Source organism: Bipolaris victoriae, assembly GCF_000527765.1.
Source record: "Bipolaris victoriae FI3 unplaced genomic scaffold scaffold_13, whole genome shotgun sequence".
NCBI classification, from domain to species: domain Eukaryota; kingdom Fungi; phylum Ascomycota; class Dothideomycetes; order Pleosporales; family Pleosporaceae; genus Bipolaris; species Bipolaris victoriae.
The window spans coordinates 52,018-72,087 of record NW_014575379.1 but is presented as its reverse complement, the minus strand read 5'-3'; the positions used below and the strand labels follow the sequence as shown (position 1 = coordinate 72,087).

Below are 20,070 nucleotides of genomic sequence, written 5' to 3'. Positions count from 1 at the left end.
ACGGCGCGAGATGGGATCGGCCAGGCAGGACAAGTGGGGCAGACACAGCCAACGATGGGCGGTGCCATTTCGGCTGAACGGTCGAGGAGAAGGAGGCCATGTCGAGCCCAAGACAGCACAGGTAGTAGTGTATTGACTGCATACCCATACCCATACCCATACCCATTACTCACACGGCGAGCTGACGGCGGGCGATGCTGGCGTCACGAGAGCGACGTCACGCGGCTGGGGGGCTGCCATCTGCAATCCTTCTGTATGTACTTGTATAGATACAGCCAAGTGCAATGCGTATCTACGTATGTGTGAGTGTAAATACCTGGCTAACGTCCCTCCCGGCCTGCTGGAAACCCACCAGTGCTTCTCATCATAGTAACAAAGTCAACCATCATCATGAGGCGCAGATAAGCCAAGAATCAAGAAATGGACTGTACGGTAAATCCAGAAGCGGTATAGCTGTATCCTAGCAATGCCCCGCATGTCTCCTGCAGCGCTAACCATGGCGGTTTTCGCCACCTGTGGCTCAGTCTTCCCAGGCAACGATTTTCGTCCCACTCTCTCATTGAATATAGTGCGTCTCGACAAGGTCCTGGCCAGAGCGGGTTGGCCATCCTCCCTTCTAGCTTGAATAAGGCGTTCATCCACTCCTTAAGGTATGAATATAATAAATCTAGTCGTATGCGAACTCGCCTTCCGCTAGATTCTGCATGCTGCACGTCTGTCACAAATTGGGGCTGAGCATTCAGTCCCACCTGTCCTGAGCGAAGCTGTCCCTTTAGATCTCCTTTTGAACTGTTTCATGTTTGGTATTTTGTTTTGCTGTTATACCCGTTAACCTTAATGACTAAGTATGGTATTCTCAGCCGACGAGTGAGTTGCCGTGCTCTTATCTCTTCCCCCGGCCTGCCGCATTTGAACCAGGCCATAACCCATCTGACCCCCGTCCCACTACACGCGAAACAATGCGTCTCTTGCAACGCAGCAGCACTGGCGACTTCCGCCTCACCAAGGATTTGATTGGCGATGAGACTATCCCTCCGTATGCGATACTTTCGCACACATGGGAAGCAGACACAGAGGTCACCTTTGCAGACATGGCAAATGGGACTAGCACGGATAAGTTTGGCTATAGGAAGATCCAGTTCTGTGGAGAGCAAGCCAAACAAGACGACTTGCAATACTTCTGGATTGACACCTGTTGTATCGACAAGTCAAACCACGTTGAGCTTCAGGAGGCCATCAATTCCATGTTTCGCTGGTACCAGAATGCGGTGAAATGCTACGTCTATCTATCCGATGTTTCGACAGCAAAGCCGAACACATATGAATTCTCTGGCTCTACTTGGGAATTGTCTTTCCAGAAAAGCAGATGGTTTACTCGTGGTTGGACCCTTCAAGAGCTTCTTGCCCCGCGTTTAGTCGAATTCTTCTCCCAAGAAGGCACGCGTCTAGGTGACAAGAAATCGTTAGAGCGGCAAATTCATGAGATAACGGGCATCGCTACCCTAGCCCTCCAAGGAGCCCCATTAGAGGAGTTTGATGTTGAGGAGCGATTATCGTGGGCAAAAAGCCGTCGGACCACCCGCAAAGAAGATAGAGCGTACTCGTTACTGGGTATATTTGGGATCTACATGCCACTCATCTATGGTGAAGGCGAAGATAACGCATTCAGACGGCTCCAGGAAGAGATCAACAAGCCTTTAAACGGCCGCCAACGGAAAATGGATTCGCTTTCTATTGTGGACGCATCCACCACCACCATCCGACTCATCGATACCACATCGATATCGATATCCTCCTTTATACGATCCGTCCGCGAATCTCGGCCGGATCTCAACATTGTCGAAAATGAACTCCAGTCCATCAAGAGGACGCTTGAGCTGCTTCGCGAAGATCTCGACACGGCATCCGGTAGCGAAGCATCACCGGCACTTCCTATCTCGTTTAAGAAACAAATCCTTGGAATCATAGACTGTTGTGCTGCCACAATTAAGCAGATTCAAGAATCCCTTGAAAATTCTCGCAGCCTTCTGGCCAAGTCTGTCGTTGGCCAAGCCAGATGGGCCACTAATGGAAAAATAGATATCCAAAGACATCGCTCCGTGCTCGAGTCCAATAGACGTGCATTAGAGATTGCGGTCGACCTACTTTCCTGGACGATGACAAGAGAAGTTAAGGACACAACTGTCGTCCGAGATGATACTTCTCACATCAAGCAAGACACGGTGCGAATTCTGGAGGAAATAGCCAGGCTACAGGAGCAACTACCTCGAGATCTGACACAACCTAATGATGAGCGCGGACTAGTGCTAGACAGATATCTGGAAAGCCTAACGTCTTACACCGAGACACTCAATGCCGAAATGGACGCCGAGTGGGACAGCAATAGCAACGATCACCTGTACCACCTGTCTAGATCTGACGGGGATGCACTGCCAAACGATCCGGTTATTTCCCAGCCTTCTCAAGCTCAACTTCCCTTGCGCCCTTTGAGCAACCAGGCCCACGGAGGCGCCTTGGAGAGTCTTCAAAAAATGGGCTTTACAGAGCAACACTCGACCCTTCCCAAAAGCTTCCTTCTCGCAGTCAATAACCGCATTTCGAGAGACCAGTTCCTTCAACTGCGAACAGGGAACCTGCCGTTCAAGAAATCCGCACCGTTGCTTACCATCGGGGCTTTCCTCTTCCCGGGCACACTCCGCGTCGTCACCCAGCGCAGGTCACTCAGCGACATTGCGCAGAATATGACACCAGCGGTGCTCCGCGGGTATCAACGGCGTGCAGTCAAGGGTGTGGCATATCCAGCGCTTATCCCGAGTATTGATCCGAATGTTGAGACGACAGGAATGATGATATTCGGTCTAAACGGTCCGGATCGGAAGGCAATGGATGCTTTCCAAGGGGGCATGTACGATTTGAGCCGGGTGACGGTAGAGATTGAACTCGAGGATGGGACTAAGGAGTTCCCTGAGGCGTTGGCCTTTGTTTGGAATGGGCCGTCAACGGGGCTTGTTCCAGTGGAAGACATGTCTTGGTCGCCGTTGGATATGCTCCATGATAGATGGTTGTCTGGGATACTCAAAATGGTAGAACACGAGGAGGAGGCACTTTAGCTTGATACTACTCAGGGGATTAGTCTGGGAGAGCATCGCATGTCTCTCAACATGTTGAGTAGGCTGAGTGCTTTGGGTATTGCGGCTGGGAGGCTTGCATATGGGTGAGTGGCCCAGCGTCAAGGTGTGGCTTGAGTTACTCTCCATTCGTATAGAATAACCTGTATGAATGTATGTATGTACACTAGTTAGTTACATGGAGTGATGATGTCAGCAATACTAGAATACCGCTAGTCTCTTCTTGACCTTTCGGTACAGAATGGGAAGTGGGTCTCTCGCTTGACGATCCTGCTTGACAGAGGCACTCAACACCGCTGATGCGCGCATAGTACACAGATATAGATGCTGCATTCGGAGTACACTCCTTGCATGTGTTTGTGCAGCTGAGCAGGTTTTTACGAGGATGCATCAGCTCTGGAGCGCGTCCAAGGCTGGCTGAGCCCGGGGTGTTGTGCATGTCGACAAGGAGATGTAGTATTGTCAGCGCAACAAGAGCTGATCAGAAAGAGAAGAGAGGAAGTGACCAAGGCTGAGGCAGGAAGAGTGTTTTCCAAGATTGTTGCGGCGTTTTGACATGTGCCAACGTTGTTGTGGTGCAGAAGATGAGTAGTGGTTTCTGGGCAGGCAGGGGGCATGTTGCGTATGTACCCTAAATAGATGGATACGCAGATGGATGGAGGTGGTGGCCATGCGATTGCCGATGGATGGATGCAGGGATCTCGTATGGCGACGAGCTTATTTGCAGCTGTCAGCAACATTAGACGAGTCTTGCTTGCACTTGCTCCCTGCACCGCCACGGAGCCGCCGACGGTCGTAATCATCGACGCTCTCGAACAAGCCTCCGCGGGTCCGACGCATGCTTGTTGCTCTTTGTTCGCTCGCACTCGCTCCTCACGCTTTAGCCCAGGCCCGTTTGCGCATTGCGCCCGGGACGGCGCGCACATCCATCACGCCCTCAGCACTCGTACGTCGCACGTCGCCCCAGCACCAATGCTCTCTTTGAACTGCTACTCTACTACGCACATCACACGCAGTCTGCGTTACCCGCGCTGCCCCTCGCTTCATGGGCCCTCGCCTCGCCTCGCCTCGACCTGCCCCTCGCAGGCCCCGGCAGCCACTGCGCCCCCATGCCATCGCCCGCCCTCCCTATTCCCCGTCGTCGCTCGCCCGCCCGCCCAGCTCCCATCCAATATTCCACCCGTCTGACGCCTTGGCCCTAGTCGACATTCATATTCGTTTCTTTCCTTCTTCCTTTTTAGACGCCGCCTCCGTTTTGCTTCTGCTCTGCTCTCCCCCCGACTCGCGCTTCCAGACTCGCGCCCGACACACATCGCCCTCCCTCGGATCCCATTCCAGACCATTACCCTCCCGTCTGCGCCCTCCAACCGTGCGCTCTTGCCTCGACTTGTTACCAATCCACCCCGACATCCAAAAACTCACTCCAAACCCACACCCACAACAACCACGTCCACAACCACAAAAGTGGAGGGGTTCAAGTAGTCGCTTCGCTGCACGCCCTACTCCAGGGTCGTGGTGGCCTCACGCCCAGCAGCCCCCCTGCACAGCGACCATCCTCGAACCGGCTCTGTGCGCAACAGCAGCGGCACCATGGCAGACACTGCTACGCCCCCTTCCAACAACGGCTCTCCCACCAACAAGACGCTGCCCACTAGGAAACGAGCGAGCGACGCCACTGTCGACGACAAACCAAAGCGCACGCGCACCGGCTGCTTGACATGCAGAGAGCGTCATCTCAAATGCGACGAGACCAAGCCCACCTGCAACAACTGCCTCAAATCCCAGCGAGAATGCAATTGGGGCAAGAAGCTCAACTTTCTCGACACCACCTGCGAGCGAAACGCATATCTGATCCCCCAGGGCATCGACTATCAGGTTGCCTTCATGGACGAATCTCGCACAATCGCCTCTGAATACGTCGGTGGCCGAGAAATGTATCCTGTTGAGGAAATGGAGTCTCACATGCCCATGGCCGACAATGCCTTTGGCATGGCCCCACCCCCTGCGTCGCGTCAACACCTCCCGCCAATGCAAGGCATCGCCCATGACTCGTACCAACAAGCACAACTCAACTACAACCTGGATCAGCACCGCACACAGCATCAACACGGACGCACAAGTGAGCTCATCCACAATTTTCGATAAGAAAAATCCCGTTGCTAACTTGTATAGTATCCAATTACTCAAGCGGCCCAACTCCTTCCTCATACACCATGGAACACTCGGCTAGCCCAGGTCCCCTTCCCACGCGCGACTATCTAAAAAGTCAAGAGGAAGTACTGTACATGCAAGTCTTTGTTGAGGAAATTGGTATCTGGATGGATAGCATGGATGCACATAAGCACTTTTCACGTCTATTGCCCTTCCACGCCCTCAACGAACCCATGTTGCTGCATGCTTTTCTTGCATGTGGTGCACGACATCTGGCCCTTGTCAACCCAAAGTACAGTGAGGAAAAGGCCCTGCATTACTATGATGTAGCCACACGCGACCTACTGCATTCCCTGCAGAACCCCGACCGTGACACCGTTCTGTGTGCGACCACTGCTGTCATTCTGAACGTATACGAAATCATGGCTGAGCGCGCGTTACAACGCATGAACCACATTGCCGGTGCCCGCGCCTTGATCAAAGAGTGCCGCTGGAATGCTAGATCAACAGGCATTGGCGCAGCGTGTTTCTGGCTCAACGTAGGCATGGAGATTCTGAGTTGTTTGCACTTCAACTGGCAAGTCGCGTGGGATCCAGACGACTGGGGCATCGAAATGGACTTTACCCCAGAAACTGAATCGGGAAGAGAAGAAGTCTGGACACACCGGATTTTGTACGTTGTCGCTAGGATATGCAACTTTCGCGCCTCAATACCACGCAACCAAGATATTGCCAGGCAAACATTGCACGACCGCCATAACGAATGGCTGCGGCTCAAGGAAATGACCGACAGATGGAATGAAAATATCCCCAGGACTATGCACCCAATGGCTTACCTATACCCTGGACAGACCATTTCCGGCTCCGCATTTCCAGAAGTTTGGTTGATTAAACGAGCATCCATCATCGCGCGCCTATTTTACCACACGTCCTTGGTATTGTTAGCCCAAATCAACCCTGTACAAGCAGCCAGCGAACCGGAAATGTGGGCTATGCTCGAGCAGAATTCAAAGTTCATCTGCGGTATTAGCGCACATGTCAAAGATCGTGGCGTCGCTAGCGTGGCGCTAAGATCACTTGCCATTGCTGCCGAGCCTTTGACCGACCGCCGCGAGCAAGAAGAGGTTCTCCAAATCTTTGATAAGATCAGACAGGAGACGGGATGGCGCGTGGGCTTTGTCAATACAGAGTTGAAACAAAAATGGGGCTGGGATACACCACAGACCCAAGACCAATCGCAACAACAGCCGCTGCCGCCGCCTCAGCAACAGCAGCAACAACTCAACGGCCAGATGCAAGACGGCAACGTCATGTATCAACAGCAGCCGCAAATGGTAGTTCAGCAAATGTCCCAGGTCTCTCTGGCGCCCGTGCCCGCCCCGGCTCCCGCCCCAGCACCTCGAAGGCCAACAGGCTTTGGCAATCCTCTTCTTGTCGCAGACTTTAGTATGCCGCAACATCCTTACCAGGCACATTATGTTCCAGCCAACATCGTCCAACAGCAGCAACCCCCGACACTTCTTCAGCCGCCCCTCAACGGAGTCAACGGCTACGGCGCTCATTTCTTCTAATACATTCTTGCCGTCCCCATACGCTGCGATTGCGCCTCATCATCTCTCTTCATACACCAGTGTATTAGTGTCACTCCATTACTTCATGAAAGTTTTTTGCGTGTACAAAAAGCGGCTAAAAACGTACAAAGGCGGCATTGTTTGCGGTATCTTCTTTTGGTTCTACACGTCTACTTAGCGGCGTCTGTCGAGGACGGATGTTTACTTCTTTCCGTTGTAACGACATAACGAGCAGATTTGTATGGGATTAATTCGATTGCTCATGGAGCTGGCCTTGGGACTATTGACGTTTTTTTTGGCTCTTTGACATTTGGTTGGGTTAGAAGTTTAACCTAGAGATGTTTCTTTTTCTTGTAAATATACACATATACCTTTGTTTACACCTATTATGGTGTGCAAATTCAAAGAGAGATGCTAGGTAGATAGAAATACGCATCCCATTGACAAGTCCCTTTCTTGGCTAGCTTGTCCCCTCTTCTTTTCCACGTCTTTGTCGTGTCTTTCCATCCAGACTCGTCCCGCTTGATTGTCCTGACAGCACGTATAGTTTAGTGCCATGTGATCATCAGCAGCTCACTGATAGCTACAACATAAAGCAACCATCAAGCATAATCGAATACCTACCATGAACGCGGCATGTTCCTTCCATTGGACCAGTCTCGTAAGATTAACTTGGTTCATCCAGCATTGTCATACAAATGCAGCTGTTCAGGGTCGTAGCGGAGAGCATGCTTTCTTGCCCTCTAACGTAAGGGTAAGAACGCTGACGACGACCGTCATACACCGTTGTTTCCTCATTCGTACCCCCTTGTTTGTTTCCTGCCGAACACCACACCCACTTTCACACTATCCACTCGCCCATCTCTCTTCCGTTACACATCTTATCCATGTCCTCCACATACGACTTCATCCGATGCAGCATCCACCCGGATTGAATCGACCTCGTACTCCCCCCCCCCATCGCTCCGCCAGCGAATGCACTTGCTTGCTGAGCTCAAGTACTCTATACACTGCCTAGTTGCAGCTTCACCCAGCACCACATGCGTTGAAGTAGAGCATGTAGCTCCAGCAGCAGTACTAGCGTACGAGAACTGGAGACAAGTGGGCTTAGCCTCGTAAGCAGCTTTGCAAGACTCAAAAGATGACGACGACGACGTAGAACAACGAGGATATCGTCTGTTATCGGTAGCTTGGGGCATTGTATCTGCGGCTCTAGTAATGACGTCTGATGCTGCCGCGGTAAACAGAATTTGTACACAAAGCATAGCACCAGTACAACCCACAATACCCCTCTTATCCGCTTACTACACTTGCGACCTCCCACTGGCGACCGCAATCTAGGCGTGTACCTTCCCTCCTCTTTCCACCTTTTCCATCCAATCGTCTTTGCGCCGCATGTTAGGGACTGAGCGTAATATCAAGAAAAGAACGACGTCAACAAACAAAATGCAAGAATACCATATAAGAGTCAAGATCGACGCAAAATAAAAAGAGAGCTTTATATTTTTTCTTCTCATTTCTTTCTTCCCTTCATCCAAGTGCCCAAAACTTATAAAGGTTGCTCTCCCCCATCAAAAAAACCTTGACTGTTCCGCACACAGAGAACACCCCACCCTCTGGCATGCGTTTTTTTTTTTTTTTTTTTTTTTTTTTTTTGCCCAGACGGGCCATGAATCCTTTTTGGTTTGGTCTGCATCCCGTCTCACGTTGCTGGATCAAGCGGGGTCGGTTTGTATTGGCAATAATCTTTTTAGGTTTGACTCTTGGCTAGGTACAGGGCTGCGGAAGAGATAATAGCTATGGTGTAAGCACAGTACAGGGGGTGTGACATTTGAATGATTCGTCATCGATTTGTGTTTGGTTGCAATGGCCTTGGAGAGATAGATGCGTGCAGGTCGATGTTTTCATGTTCATATTGAAGATTAGGAGAGAGAGAACAAAAAAAGGTGCATGGACATGTACATCTTGTCTTTGTTGGTTGTACGTAGTCTTGGTTCTGTTGCATCGTCATTGGAACGCCGAGATTGTGCTTACGTCTGGGGGTACTAACAATAGTAGTACGTCACCAGCGAACTACTGAGCCGAAATTGCTGCGAGCGATGCGCAAATCACAATGTGAGAATCACAACTGTTTATCGTCACTATCACTATGCTTGAGTACTGCACTGCCATACAAGCCTGAAGTTAATCAAATATAGGAACGTTTTTCATTCATTGTCATAAGCTCAATATATACAGTACACTTGCTCAATAATCGCCTTCCTAGCACCCTTCACACGCTTACTTGGATGTGTCGAGAACATAGCGTCCGACTACGGCACCCTGGTGCATCTTGTCATAGACCATCTGCAGTTCAGACAGTCCAACAATCTTGTATGGAGCCTTGATCAAGCCACGACGGAAGAACTCAATCGCCTCTGAGCTGTCCTTGCGGTTACCAACATACGATCCCTGGATCCTGATCATCTTGATAACGGTCTCAAAGACGGGTGCCTTGAGATAAGCACCGGCAGGAAGACCAATGCAGATGACGGTACCGCGTGGCCGGACGTATTCAGCAGCCTGTTGGAATGGCTTCTCGTTGACAGCAACAAGAATGACAACATGAGGGCCAAGACCATCCGGTGTTGCCTTTTGGACGTCGGCGACAAGGTTCTTTGATGTGGCAAAGTCGACGAATGCTTCTGCACCAAGCTCGCCAGTGCACATCTTCTTCTTCTCCTCACCAGAGTCAATGGCAATTGTTCGTACGCCCATGGCCTTTGCGTATTGGCAGGCGAGTGAACCAAGACCACCTCCGGCACCGACAATGGCAGCGAATTGGCCAGGCTTGACACCAGACTCTTTCAAACCCTTGTAAACAGTAATACCGGCGCAGAGGACAGGGGCAATAGCAGCGAGATCACACTCCTTGGGAATGCGGGCAACGTGGGCAGCTTTGGCGATGCAGTATTGTTGGAAGGTGCCGTCGACAGTGTATCCAGAAAGAAGTGGTTTCGGGCAGAGGGGCTCGTCTGCTTGTTGGCAAAAGTCGCATGACAGGCAAGAACCGTTCAGCCATTTGACACCTGGGGAGAATTAGCAATTGTGAATTGGCAGTAAAAGTGAGAGAAATTAATCATACCGACATGGTCGCCAAGCTCAACGTCCTTGACAAGCTCTCCTCGTGCAACCACGACACCGGCACCTTCATGGCCACCGACAAGAGGCAGTTTGGTTGGCTTGTGGACGTTAGCACCTTCAACAACAAGGAGGACTGATCATACGTACCAATGGCCAGTCACCATTGACGGCGTGTAGATCGGTGTGGCAGACACCAGAGTATTTGATGTTGACAAGAACCTCATCTGGGCCGGGTTTCTGTACGGGGATCTTCTTGTACTCGACGGGGCCGCCGGTCTTTTCAATGACCTGTGCCCATTGCTCTTGAGGAATGCTGCTCATGGTGATGGAGGCGGTGGATTGGTGTGGAATTGAGTAGCTGGTGATGATGTGATTGTGTTGGATGACTACAGTGTCACAGAGGGTGCGAGCTTTATATACTCAGTAGTGAGGCAGTGAGAGCTCAAGGGTTCAACCCCACTCGGCAGCAAACGGATGACGCCAGGGTCTGGATACAAACGCGCCTTCACGGAAGGAGCTGTGTGTAGGATTGCGTCCGTTCACCCATGGCAGAGGCGAGTGTCTTGCTCGGCGCGCCGGAGATGGGCGATTGATGACTAGCCGACCCTATTGGCCCATTCTCACGAGGTACAAGTGGACAGTGGACCTGTTGGAGGGGTTGAGAGACCAAGATTGGATGGACTTGCGGATCATGATGCATCGGTTGAGTGGCAGCAGCAGTAGCGTGTGGTGCGAGGTTCCGAGGTCAGAGCAAAGTCAGCATGAGCAGACTTTAGCGCGTGTAAATCAGCCCAGGGACCAGGGCAAATGCAAGCCCGCGTCTGTTATGGTGTGAGGGGGGCTGAGAAGGGCGAGGTCTCGAGATGGAGGGGCGCTCCAACATCAAGCAGCTAGCTTCTTTTGGCCGAATATCTCCTGATACTTTCTACCCTCCGTCCACGGCCGCACCATACAAAAAACTCGAGCGCAAAATTGTTCTGTCTTGCGATCCAATTCAGGTTCTAAAGAAATGCTCAGTAATTCGTTGAGCTCATAATGGTCTTTCGATCGTATGCTTCCATGGACGGCCACAATCCGGTCCCTCCGTGACCATCTTCGCCTGACAGCTCCACTACCGATTCCGCGGGAGCCCATGTGAAAAGAAAATCGACATGAATCGAAGGGCTGAGCAGGCATTCCAACTGGGTCGGTCGAGCGCAAAGTTCAACGCTATTCACGGACAACGTGCGCAAGCTCTTCAGCCACACGTAGCCTTGCATACGTATGTTCCATTCAAGGAAGTACCACGTCGCCGCTGTCCAATGAGATCAGCCAATACTGCCTTCGGACAGTTCCACCGCATGCGGCTCCTGGTCTACCATGCGGGGGTGTTGAGGTCCGACTACCATGGTCGTAGTGCGGCCGCAATCGCGGGGTAGTACGCGGAACGCTGCCCACCGGCCTTTGCCAACGACTGTTCAAGGCTGCGGAGAAAAGGACGTCAAGCGATTGACAAGGAACCGAGCATCGGTATCGACGGGGGACGGCCTGATTCCAAAAGATCTTCGAGGCCAGTCTTCGATCTTGCCTGCAAGCACAGCACTATTGTTAGATGGAGAGGTTACGGTCATCTTGTCGTCTGCAGACGGCGCACACAAGGCCCCTCTTTATCTTCCTGTCTGCGTGAGAACCCTGATGTATACTTGACAACCTCTGTGACGTGATAGGGCCACTCTATGCTACGCGCTGGCATATGTTGAACATGGGCTATTCTTGGCCAAGAGCATCATACAACTCCCAACACCAACCTTACGTGCGCTAGACAACCAAACAACTGTTACCACAATCACGCATGACGACATACTGCAGCAGGCTGGGAAAAGCACAAGGACGATCAATAATCAAGGCTTGTATTACAGATACAAAGCTCCGTGTTACCGGAACTTTACAGTGGCATCATAGCCGACTCAAGGTCTCTATACCCCTTGTCGCTCCTCCTAAACCATATTTATTGCAATGCATGACCCGATCCAGACAAGATAGACCACAATGAATAGACGCCCAGCGCCAATGCTTCTACTGTACCATCACATCAGCAGCCTCGTTGTGCCCGTTGGCCGGCCTCTCGTCGGCGTCTTGCAACCCGAGGGGAAGGGAAGGAGGAAGATCCTTTCCGGCTGCCCGTGCCTTTGTCTCGGCCCATTGCCGTAAGCGCACTAGGCTCCTCATGCGAGATTCTCCGCGAGCCCCCATACTAGTGAGTATCGCTTCATTGACCTTGCTCGCAACATTTCTACGGAGCGACGGTTCCAACAACTCACTAAGCTCCCTCTGCAGAGTACCAGGGGCGGCAGGAAGAAATATAAGCAACGACATTGTAAGCTCAAGATCCCTCAGAAAATCAGGGTTTGTGGCTGCACGGGGAGCAAGCTGGGACGAAGCAAAGCTAAGCGCAGGCGTGATATCAGAAGAAGCAGATGATGTGCACACCCGGATGAGCTCGATAAGCTGTAACCTAAGTAGATCGAAGTGCAATGCTGGGTCTGTGTCTAAAATCTGGCTGGTGCATTAGCAAAGTTCAATGACAAATACGTCAGACGAGTAGATGTAGTTGCTTGCAATCATACTGAGGACTGAAGGTTTGCTTATCATCAAAGAGATTCTGCGTGGTGCATGAAACTGGATCTAATCCTGCAAGGTGGTGGGAAGTACAAGTGGAAGTGTCGCATACCTGAGGGTTCAAATCATTGATCTTGGTGATAGCAGTGTCGATATCACCAGCATGAATAGCCCGACGTATTTCTACGCGGGATTGGATGGACTCCTCTTCAAGAGGAAGCTGGATGTTCGCTTCTTTTGCAAACTTTTCGGCAGCTCTAGGATAGCCTTCGCTAACGAGGTAGTCCATGATGACAAAGTTGATGTCCCTGCAGAAGCAGCGTTAGCATTGATGCGCCACATAGATACAGATACAGCAGCGCGCAATGCAAGCGCTACCACAAGATCAGAGATACAAGTTAACATGTTCTCCACATGTTGGTTCGGAGAGATTCCCAACTTATTTTGAAATCATCATTCGAAGGAGGTAGCGGAAGCGACGCGAACGGTGGATGACTTACGTCTTGGACGGTTTGACATCGTCGACCTTCCTCTGGAAAGGATGATGCTGGGTCGGCGTTGCCGCCGACACGGAAACTGTGGATGAGCTCTGCAGGGTGGTTAGAGAGTGGGACAGGTCGCAACAACGGGCGCAGTGTGAGTGTAGCTTACCATGGTGAAGCGAGACGCCCAGCAAGCCTCAACCGACGTCCATCAGTAAATGATACGAGCTGCCCGACCGTTGGCCGAGTGTGCTGGCGGTCACGCAAAGTTTTGCGTGTGGAGAGGAAGTTTGAGAGCACAGCTTCGTGAAAGAAGAAGACTGAGCTTGCGCGCTTGGCGAGACTAGTGCCGGTGGGTCCTTATGTAAGCTCGACACTAAGGTCAGAGCCACCCACTGCAGAAACCCATTCGTCTCAAGAACCCTGCATACCCTTTTGATATCTCCAGCATTCGCCGCAAGAGGTGGGATTTTGGTAGAACAAGGATACGCGGTGCTACTAGGCGTTCAGCACGATAAAAGATTCTCAGATATGGCTTCAGCAGGCCGAAGAACGCACTACGAACCGCCATGGGGTAACGCAAGTATTATTGGAGTAGCTGGTAGTTCTGGCTCGGGCAAAACGTCTTTGGCAATGGCTATTGTCTCCTCCTTGAACTTGCCTTGGGTAGTCATCTTATCTATGGTTCGTTCCAGCCTTGTAAATTGGGTCACGTGCCCCACCCAGCTAAGGAACACTCCTTGTAGGACTCGTTCTACAAACCTCTTACGCCAGAGCAATCAGCGGCAGCATTTCGCAACGAGTTCGATTTTGATTCTCCCGACGCTATAGACTTCGACATTCTCGTTGACCGCCTAAAAGACATCAAGAATGGCAAGGTTGCTGAGGTACCAATCTACTCCTTCCAGAAGCACGCACGCCTCTCCAAAACCACAACAATCTACTCCCCGCATGTCATAATTCTGGAAGGCATATTCGCCCTACACGACCCACGGATAGTCGATCTCTTGGACCTCAAAATCTTTGCAGAAGCAGACGCTGATCTGTGTCTCTCACGCCGTCTTGTGCGAGATGTGAAAGAACGAGGCCGCGACATTGAAGGCTGTATCAAGCAGTGGTTCTCTTTTGTCAAGCCCAACTATTACAAATATGTTGCTCCCCAGCGAGAAATTGCAGACCTTATTATTCCAAGAGGTATCGAGAACAGGGTTGCCATTACTATGGTGAGCAATCAAGTTCGTCAGACGTTGCACAGTAAGAGTGTTCAGCATCAGTCAGAGCTCAGACGACTGGGCAAGATTGCAGAGGACAGCCCATTGAGTGAGAACGCTATCGTACTCAAGCAGACGAATCAGGTCAGGGGAATGCATACATTGCTGTTGAACCCTGAAACGTCGAGAGAGGACTTTGTATTCTACTTCGATCGCATGGTTGCACTGCTCGTCGAAACAGCAGTAGACTTTTTGCCGTTTGTATCGTATGAGGTCACAACACCCCAGAACACCACTTATCAGGGGTTGAGGAAGAATGCAGAAGTCAGTGCCGTAGTGGTGCTACGCGGCGGTAGTGCTTTCGAGACGGGTTTGCGGCGGACCATTCCCGATTGCAGGACCGGACGAGTACTGATACAGACAAACTACAGAACTGGAGAGCCAGAGCTCCATTATCGGGCGTTACCTGCCAACATTGCTGAGCATGGACTAGTCCTAGTCCTCGACCCCCAATTCTCCACGGGGGCAGCCGCCCTGATGGCGGTCAGAGTGCTTGTCGACCACGGCGTACCAGAAGCCAGTATAGTCTTTGTAACCTATACTGCGGGAAAGGTTGGACTGAACAGGGTCTTGAGTGTCTTTCCAGATATCAGGATTGTGGTTGCAAGACTGGGTAGCGATGAGGAGGCGCGATGGGTTGAGACAAAATATTTGGGCTGTTGAAGCGAGAGCACCAGACTGCAATGGCAAGGCGTTTGAAGTTACGCATTTTTTTTTGCTTGTAGATGATTTCATGCTGCGCTAGAACGTACATAGCCAACATGTCTTTGTCCGAACGTCATGTCTATCGCCAACGCCGATAAATGCAAGGTTAGCGTTGAAGCAACAACGCACCGCTATGTACAGTGGGTATCATAGAAAGTACTCCGTCGTCACTTCTTTTCCTTGCTGCTGCTGCTGCTCAGCCCGGTGGACATCGTTATCCGGACTGGCATCAAACACGTTGAAAAAGCGTTCACCCGTGTCGCTAACTTCGAGCACACTAGCCATGTTACCGCATCGGTAGCAGTAGTTGGGTGCACTCCAAACAGTACTTAGTCTGTCGTCGTAAAGAATCTGGTAGCCTTCTTGGCACAACTGATGCGCGCGCAGAATATGCGACATAGAGTTGACTTCCAAGAACTTTTTGACCACCTGAGCGCCAAATGTGTAGCCTGCTCCTCTAGGACTGAGGGAGAACTCGTCTCTTTCGGGATCTGGATCGCTCCATACAAGATCTGCCATGGGCCCTTCATGAGGGATTTCCCGGAAACGGTCGATGATCTTGATCTGATCGATGGAGTGTATTGAAGGCGACAAGCCACCATGCACGCAGAATATTTGGTCATTAATGACTACGGAGAGCGTGAGAAAGTCGAACATGTCGGTAAAATAGTGCCAGACATTCGCATTGCCATATTTGCGTGAGCATTCGGTATAGAAGCCGTAGGACTGGGTGACACCGCGAGACTCGTGGTTGCCACGGATAAGGTGGACGCGGTGCGGATAGCGGAGTTTCAGACAGACAAGGAGCGATATAGTTTCGACAGAAAAGAGGCCACGATCGACGTAGTCGCCTGTTGAGCGTCAGTTCTGTCTCCAGAGGTCGCGTGCCCCCCTGTGAGGGGCAGAGACCAGGACTTACCCAAGAAGAGGTAGTTTGTGTCCGGACATGGTCCACCAATCTTGAATATCTCCATCATGTCAAAAAACTGGCCATGGATGTCACCGACGACAGTGACGGGCGCTCGAATGTGTACCACATTACTCTCCTTCATGAGCAACTCCTTGGTCTTTGCGCATATTGCCTCGATGACCGGCTCGGCCAGCAGTTCCTTCTTGGAAAGCCGAGATATGCATTCATCGAGGTCTACACTGGCTGCGCAGTGTTAGTCTGGGTGTGGCGAGCACGGTAACCATCACTAGTGACTGACGTACATGGTAGGCCGGGCATGGTGGTGTTGATGGCGTGGGTACAAGGGTGGCAGCATCCGCGGCTCAGTTCAGGGCGTGGAGTCTATACTGGTCGCTAGCAAATGTCTGTAGCGTACAATCATCCTCAGAGGTCCATCTGGAGGCGCGACACAGGCGATGGCGCAAAAGCGAGCAACTTGATATTGGGGGTGGCCAACTAGTCCTGTTCCCTGTCCAAGGTGCGGCGGCATCCCGCTTCGTGGCCCGAGCGCATAAAAAAACGTGACTACGACGGAGACTTCCCTCTTCCGCAACATCTGCTGAGCGTGCTTTTCAGAACCTACGAGGCACTTGGCTCTCTGGTGCCCGGAACTCTCTTTCCTTGTTATGCCTTATAGATCTGAGAGGATACTCCTTTGCGGCACTCTCAATTCGCCACTTACCTGCTATCGTGCTCTCAATACCTACTTCCAAGGGTTTCCCTCGCACCAGCAACTGGCCCTGTCTCGCTCTCCGTGCCCACTCACTTGCTCCTCCGCAGCGTCACATTGCCGTCGTTCATCCTACAAATCTCAACATTGCATACCAGGAGATACTGAATTGATTGCCCTTCCGTAAGCTTGGGCGTCTCTTTCGTCCTGGCTCGTGCGCTCAACCTGTCCAAAATTTGGACGCGCGCCTTATACTTTAAAATCTCTCCCTAATATCACCACCTACGCCGCCACCAACGGGCTCATCGGTCTCCATTAGTCTTTTACTCCACCAAAATCCCTCCATTCCCATAGTGGATTTTCATAGGTTGATTACATAGCGTGGTATGTCTTGGAACGGGCCCGTAGGGGGTGCGGCGCCTTTCCAGCAGCAACCATATGCAAATGGCCCACCCCCGTATGGTCAACAACCGCCCTATCAGTATGGACAACAACCAGGACAGCAGCCAAGATATGGCCAATATCAATCGGGGGCTTCCTATCCACCAAATGGCCCCCCTAATCGCGCTCCGCATGTGCAGTAGGTCTCACTCCCGATCTTAGCAAGCTGTTCATCACGTGCTCGTCGAATCTGTCTTTTTATGGTGTGCGTCATTTGTTCTGACTCCCTTTCAGGCCACCAAAGAAGAAGGGTAATCCAATAATCACCCGATATCCCCCTCCACCGGGCTATCGCGGACCAGCGCAGCCTCAGGGTCCATTCGGTACTAACAAATTCCCCAACTCATTCAAGTCGTCGCATCCAGGGCTTCCGCCATCGTCGGCACCTTCAAACTATCCGCAACAAAGTTATGCAACACCTCCTGCAAACCAAAGCTATCCTAACCAAAGCTACGGTCAGCAAGCGCACCAAGCACCAGGATTTCCACCGCCGTACCCTCAAACACAGAACAACTACCAATGGCCAAAATCAAGTTATCCTCCAAGTTCAGGCTATTCGCAAACTTCAGTTCACCCAACTGCTCAACCTTATGCTTGTTCTCATAGCAACTACCAGGGTTACCCATCACAGCCTGCCACAGTTGACTCTGGTCATCCGCCCTATGGCAAAACTGGAGTATGGTCACAACAATATGCGCAAGCACCTTATCAGTCAAATCAACATGGTTCCTTCAGTGGACAAACCCACGGCCAGCCTGTGTTGGATCCTGAAGCCACACCCACCCCAGCAACCGCCCACCTCACCACTTCACAGCCTCCGCAGCAACCTGTTCAGCCCAGTAGTGTTGTAAGCGATGGAAGTATGAGCGACAGGCCCCAGTTGTTCTTGGCATGGGACGACTGGGATTTTGACTTCGATGGCGCGATCTGGCCCAAGAGCAATGAGCCCGTCGATCCTGCTCTCAGCCTTGGAGTCATCATCTGGCACCCCGCTAAGCAGGTTACTCGTGCACTGCCCTCTACTTTTGCCGAGGCTGAAGAAGACGCACTGAAGCCCACACCTGAGAAGCTCGACAATGGGGATTCGGTGTCCATGTACTTCACGGCCGATAATTCGCATGAAGCCTTCCTCAACGTAAGGCAGACCGACGATTGGGAAACTATCCAAGATGACCCTGTCTTTGTTGTTTTCACGGATGAAGATATGCAGAACAATCTAGTCACACTAGAAGACTGTATCGCGCAGCGGGATCGCCCTGACGAATCTGAGGATATGACAACGCATGATGGAGACATGGAGATGCGCGACGCCACATGGGACATTATGGATAACCTTGAGCAAGCACTTAGTACGACTCACGGAGGTTCAACGTCGAGCGCATCGAAAAGGGAGGCGGTGTCCCCCTTGCAAGGAAGTCAAGAGGATATCCTTGCGAAGTTGGGCGTGACTGGAGCCCCTAAGCCGCCGTCGAATGAACCGATACCTGTACCGTACTCTCCATCTGAATTACGGCAATCAGCGCTACCTGCCGAAAAGCCATCGGCTGCCCCTCCATCTGCTCAACCGACCCAGCGGGCACAGTCGTATGGTGGTTATCGTAACAATGGACCCAGATCTGCTCCTCCTCGTCCATATGGATCTATGTCTGCAGGCACCGGCTCCAAGCCACCCCCTCCCCCACCCGCTCTGGCCGAGCAGCGACATGATTCCTGGAATGCGCCTCAAAGCAATGACCACAGTTATGACAACTCCAGAGAAAGCCCTGCGCGCTCTGAGGGAAGCAATCGGACCATGGCTGGTTCTGATTTTGAGCCTGAAAGCCAGTGTAATGAGTTACAACAAGATGCGCCTGTTGTGCCATCCCTAGATCGAAGCGACAGCTCATTCTCTAGGAAGAGAAGTTACGAAGATGCTGATCAAGAACATGAGAAGTTGCGCCAGCAAGACGACAACAGCAAGCGGAAGAGGCGTTCCCAGGTCGATGCCGCTTATAGGTAAGGCTTCTTGACATTAATGTGGTTCATCTCGCTTGTTTCTGGCAAATTCTTACTAATCTTGTAGTCGTCGGTGAGCACGCATTTACGAACCCAGCGCCTGGGCCTCATCCCCCATGATTATTCTTCGTCATACCTTGATTTACCTTCTACGCCATTTCTAACACCCATGGATCCTTTTTTCTATCTTCGTTTCTGCAACCACGGCCTTGTTCATGATCTACAAGAGCCCTTCGTTTTCCCTTGTCTCATACGTCAAGACCATTCACCTATCATATTTATTCTTCTGCAGACTTATTTTCAATTCTCTACCACCCGATTCATGGCTTCATACTGAAATCTTATTCCGAAATATCGATCAACAGTGTACACCAGAATGGGTCGTTCACGGGTACCGGCGTTCTTCGCGCTTCATTTGTTGTCTCGAACTTGTCCGTTAACTTTCTGTTTTTACCATTATCATTATTATTACTATTACCATGATTATTACTGTCGTTTCTTATTCCAGGGTTATTCATTTCATGATTGTCTTCCACAATAATCCACCTCTGATTTCATTTGATTTGGCGGTCTGGGCTTCAAGCGCCCAGTCTCTGAACTCACTTGTTCTGTTTCACAGAATTCTTGTCCAGTTTACCGATTGTTCCGTTTAGTCTTCTTACGAATCTTTCTACGAATCTCCTGACTTTTGGTTTCTTGCAAGTCTCAGTTCTTTTATTTATTTCCTCTCCTCCGGTCACTTCCAAGCACGAGTATCTTGATATCATGATTGAGACATCTGCTTCTACTGCAGTGGTCACTTGCAAGCACAATGACCAGGTATTCGGTACGTCGGAGCAAACGTACCTGGAGTGTACCAGCGTCAGCGATTACTCAATCGATATGCGATAGGTTGTTTAGGCACTGCTTGTTCGCGCAAAGAAACAATGCGCCAAATGAAAAGCCTAATACTTTGGCAAGAACGAGCGCTTTTTAGCCTCTACTGC

At 51.2% G+C, this 20,070-nt stretch overlaps 7 protein-coding genes across 7 annotated transcripts; 4 read left to right on the top strand and 3 right to left on the bottom strand.

Annotated features, from left to right (window-relative positions):
- Nucleotides 1-959: 959 nt before the first annotated feature.
- COCVIDRAFT_23573 (hypothetical protein) lies at nucleotides 960-3,110 on the top strand (the record flags this gene model as incomplete). Its single annotated transcript, XM_014704656.1, has 1 exon — nucleotides 960-3,110. The coding sequence occupies one exon, from the start codon at nucleotides 960-962 to the stop codon at nucleotides 3,108-3,110; it is 2,151 nt and encodes a 716-aa protein (XP_014560142.1).
- A 1,608-nt stretch (nucleotides 3,111-4,718) lies between these two features.
- Nucleotides 4,719-6,850, top strand: COCVIDRAFT_12975 (hypothetical protein; the record flags this gene model as incomplete). The annotated part of the gene is made up of 2 exons (XM_014704632.1): nucleotides 4,719-5,247; nucleotides 5,301-6,850. The coding sequence occupies 2 exons, from the start codon at nucleotides 4,719-4,721 to the stop codon at nucleotides 6,848-6,850; spliced, it is 2,079 nt and encodes a 692-aa protein (XP_014560118.1).
- Nucleotides 6,851-9,130: 2,280 nt separating this feature from the next.
- COCVIDRAFT_89948 (hypothetical protein) lies at nucleotides 9,131-10,294 on the bottom strand (the record flags this gene model as incomplete). Its single annotated transcript, XM_014704703.1, has 3 exons — nucleotides 9,131-9,918; nucleotides 9,975-10,071; nucleotides 10,121-10,294. The coding sequence occupies 3 exons, from the start codon at nucleotides 10,292-10,294 to the stop codon at nucleotides 9,131-9,133; spliced, it is 1,059 nt and encodes a 352-aa protein (XP_014560189.1).
- Nucleotides 10,295-12,028: 1,734 nt separating this feature from the next.
- Nucleotides 12,029-13,225, bottom strand: COCVIDRAFT_34668 (hypothetical protein; the record flags this gene model as incomplete). Its single annotated transcript, XM_014704702.1, has 4 exons — nucleotides 12,029-12,508; nucleotides 12,684-12,879; nucleotides 13,072-13,160; nucleotides 13,223-13,225. 4 exons carry the CDS (start codon nucleotides 13,223-13,225, stop codon nucleotides 12,029-12,031), a joined length of 768 nt encoding a protein of 255 aa, XP_014560188.1.
- A 359-nt stretch (nucleotides 13,226-13,584) lies between these two features.
- On the top strand, nucleotides 13,585-14,987 carry COCVIDRAFT_23569 (hypothetical protein; the record flags this gene model as incomplete). The annotated part of the gene is made up of 2 exons (XM_014704655.1): nucleotides 13,585-13,737; nucleotides 13,800-14,987. The coding sequence occupies 2 exons, from the start codon at nucleotides 13,585-13,587 to the stop codon at nucleotides 14,985-14,987; spliced, it is 1,341 nt and encodes a 446-aa protein (XP_014560141.1).
- Nucleotides 14,988-15,176: 189 nt separating this feature from the next.
- On the bottom strand, nucleotides 15,177-16,257 carry COCVIDRAFT_23568 (hypothetical protein; the record flags this gene model as incomplete). The annotated part of the gene is made up of 3 exons (XM_014704654.1): nucleotides 15,177-15,880; nucleotides 15,949-16,182; nucleotides 16,242-16,257. 3 exons carry the CDS (start codon nucleotides 16,255-16,257, stop codon nucleotides 15,177-15,179), a joined length of 954 nt encoding a protein of 317 aa, XP_014560140.1.
- A 777-nt stretch (nucleotides 16,258-17,034) lies between these two features.
- Nucleotides 17,035-19,088, top strand: COCVIDRAFT_34665 (hypothetical protein; the record flags this gene model as incomplete). Its single annotated transcript, XM_014704701.1, has 2 exons — nucleotides 17,035-17,228; nucleotides 17,324-19,088. The coding sequence occupies 2 exons, from the start codon at nucleotides 17,035-17,037 to the stop codon at nucleotides 19,086-19,088; spliced, it is 1,959 nt and encodes a 652-aa protein (XP_014560187.1).
- Nucleotides 19,089-20,070: the final 982 nt, after the last annotated feature.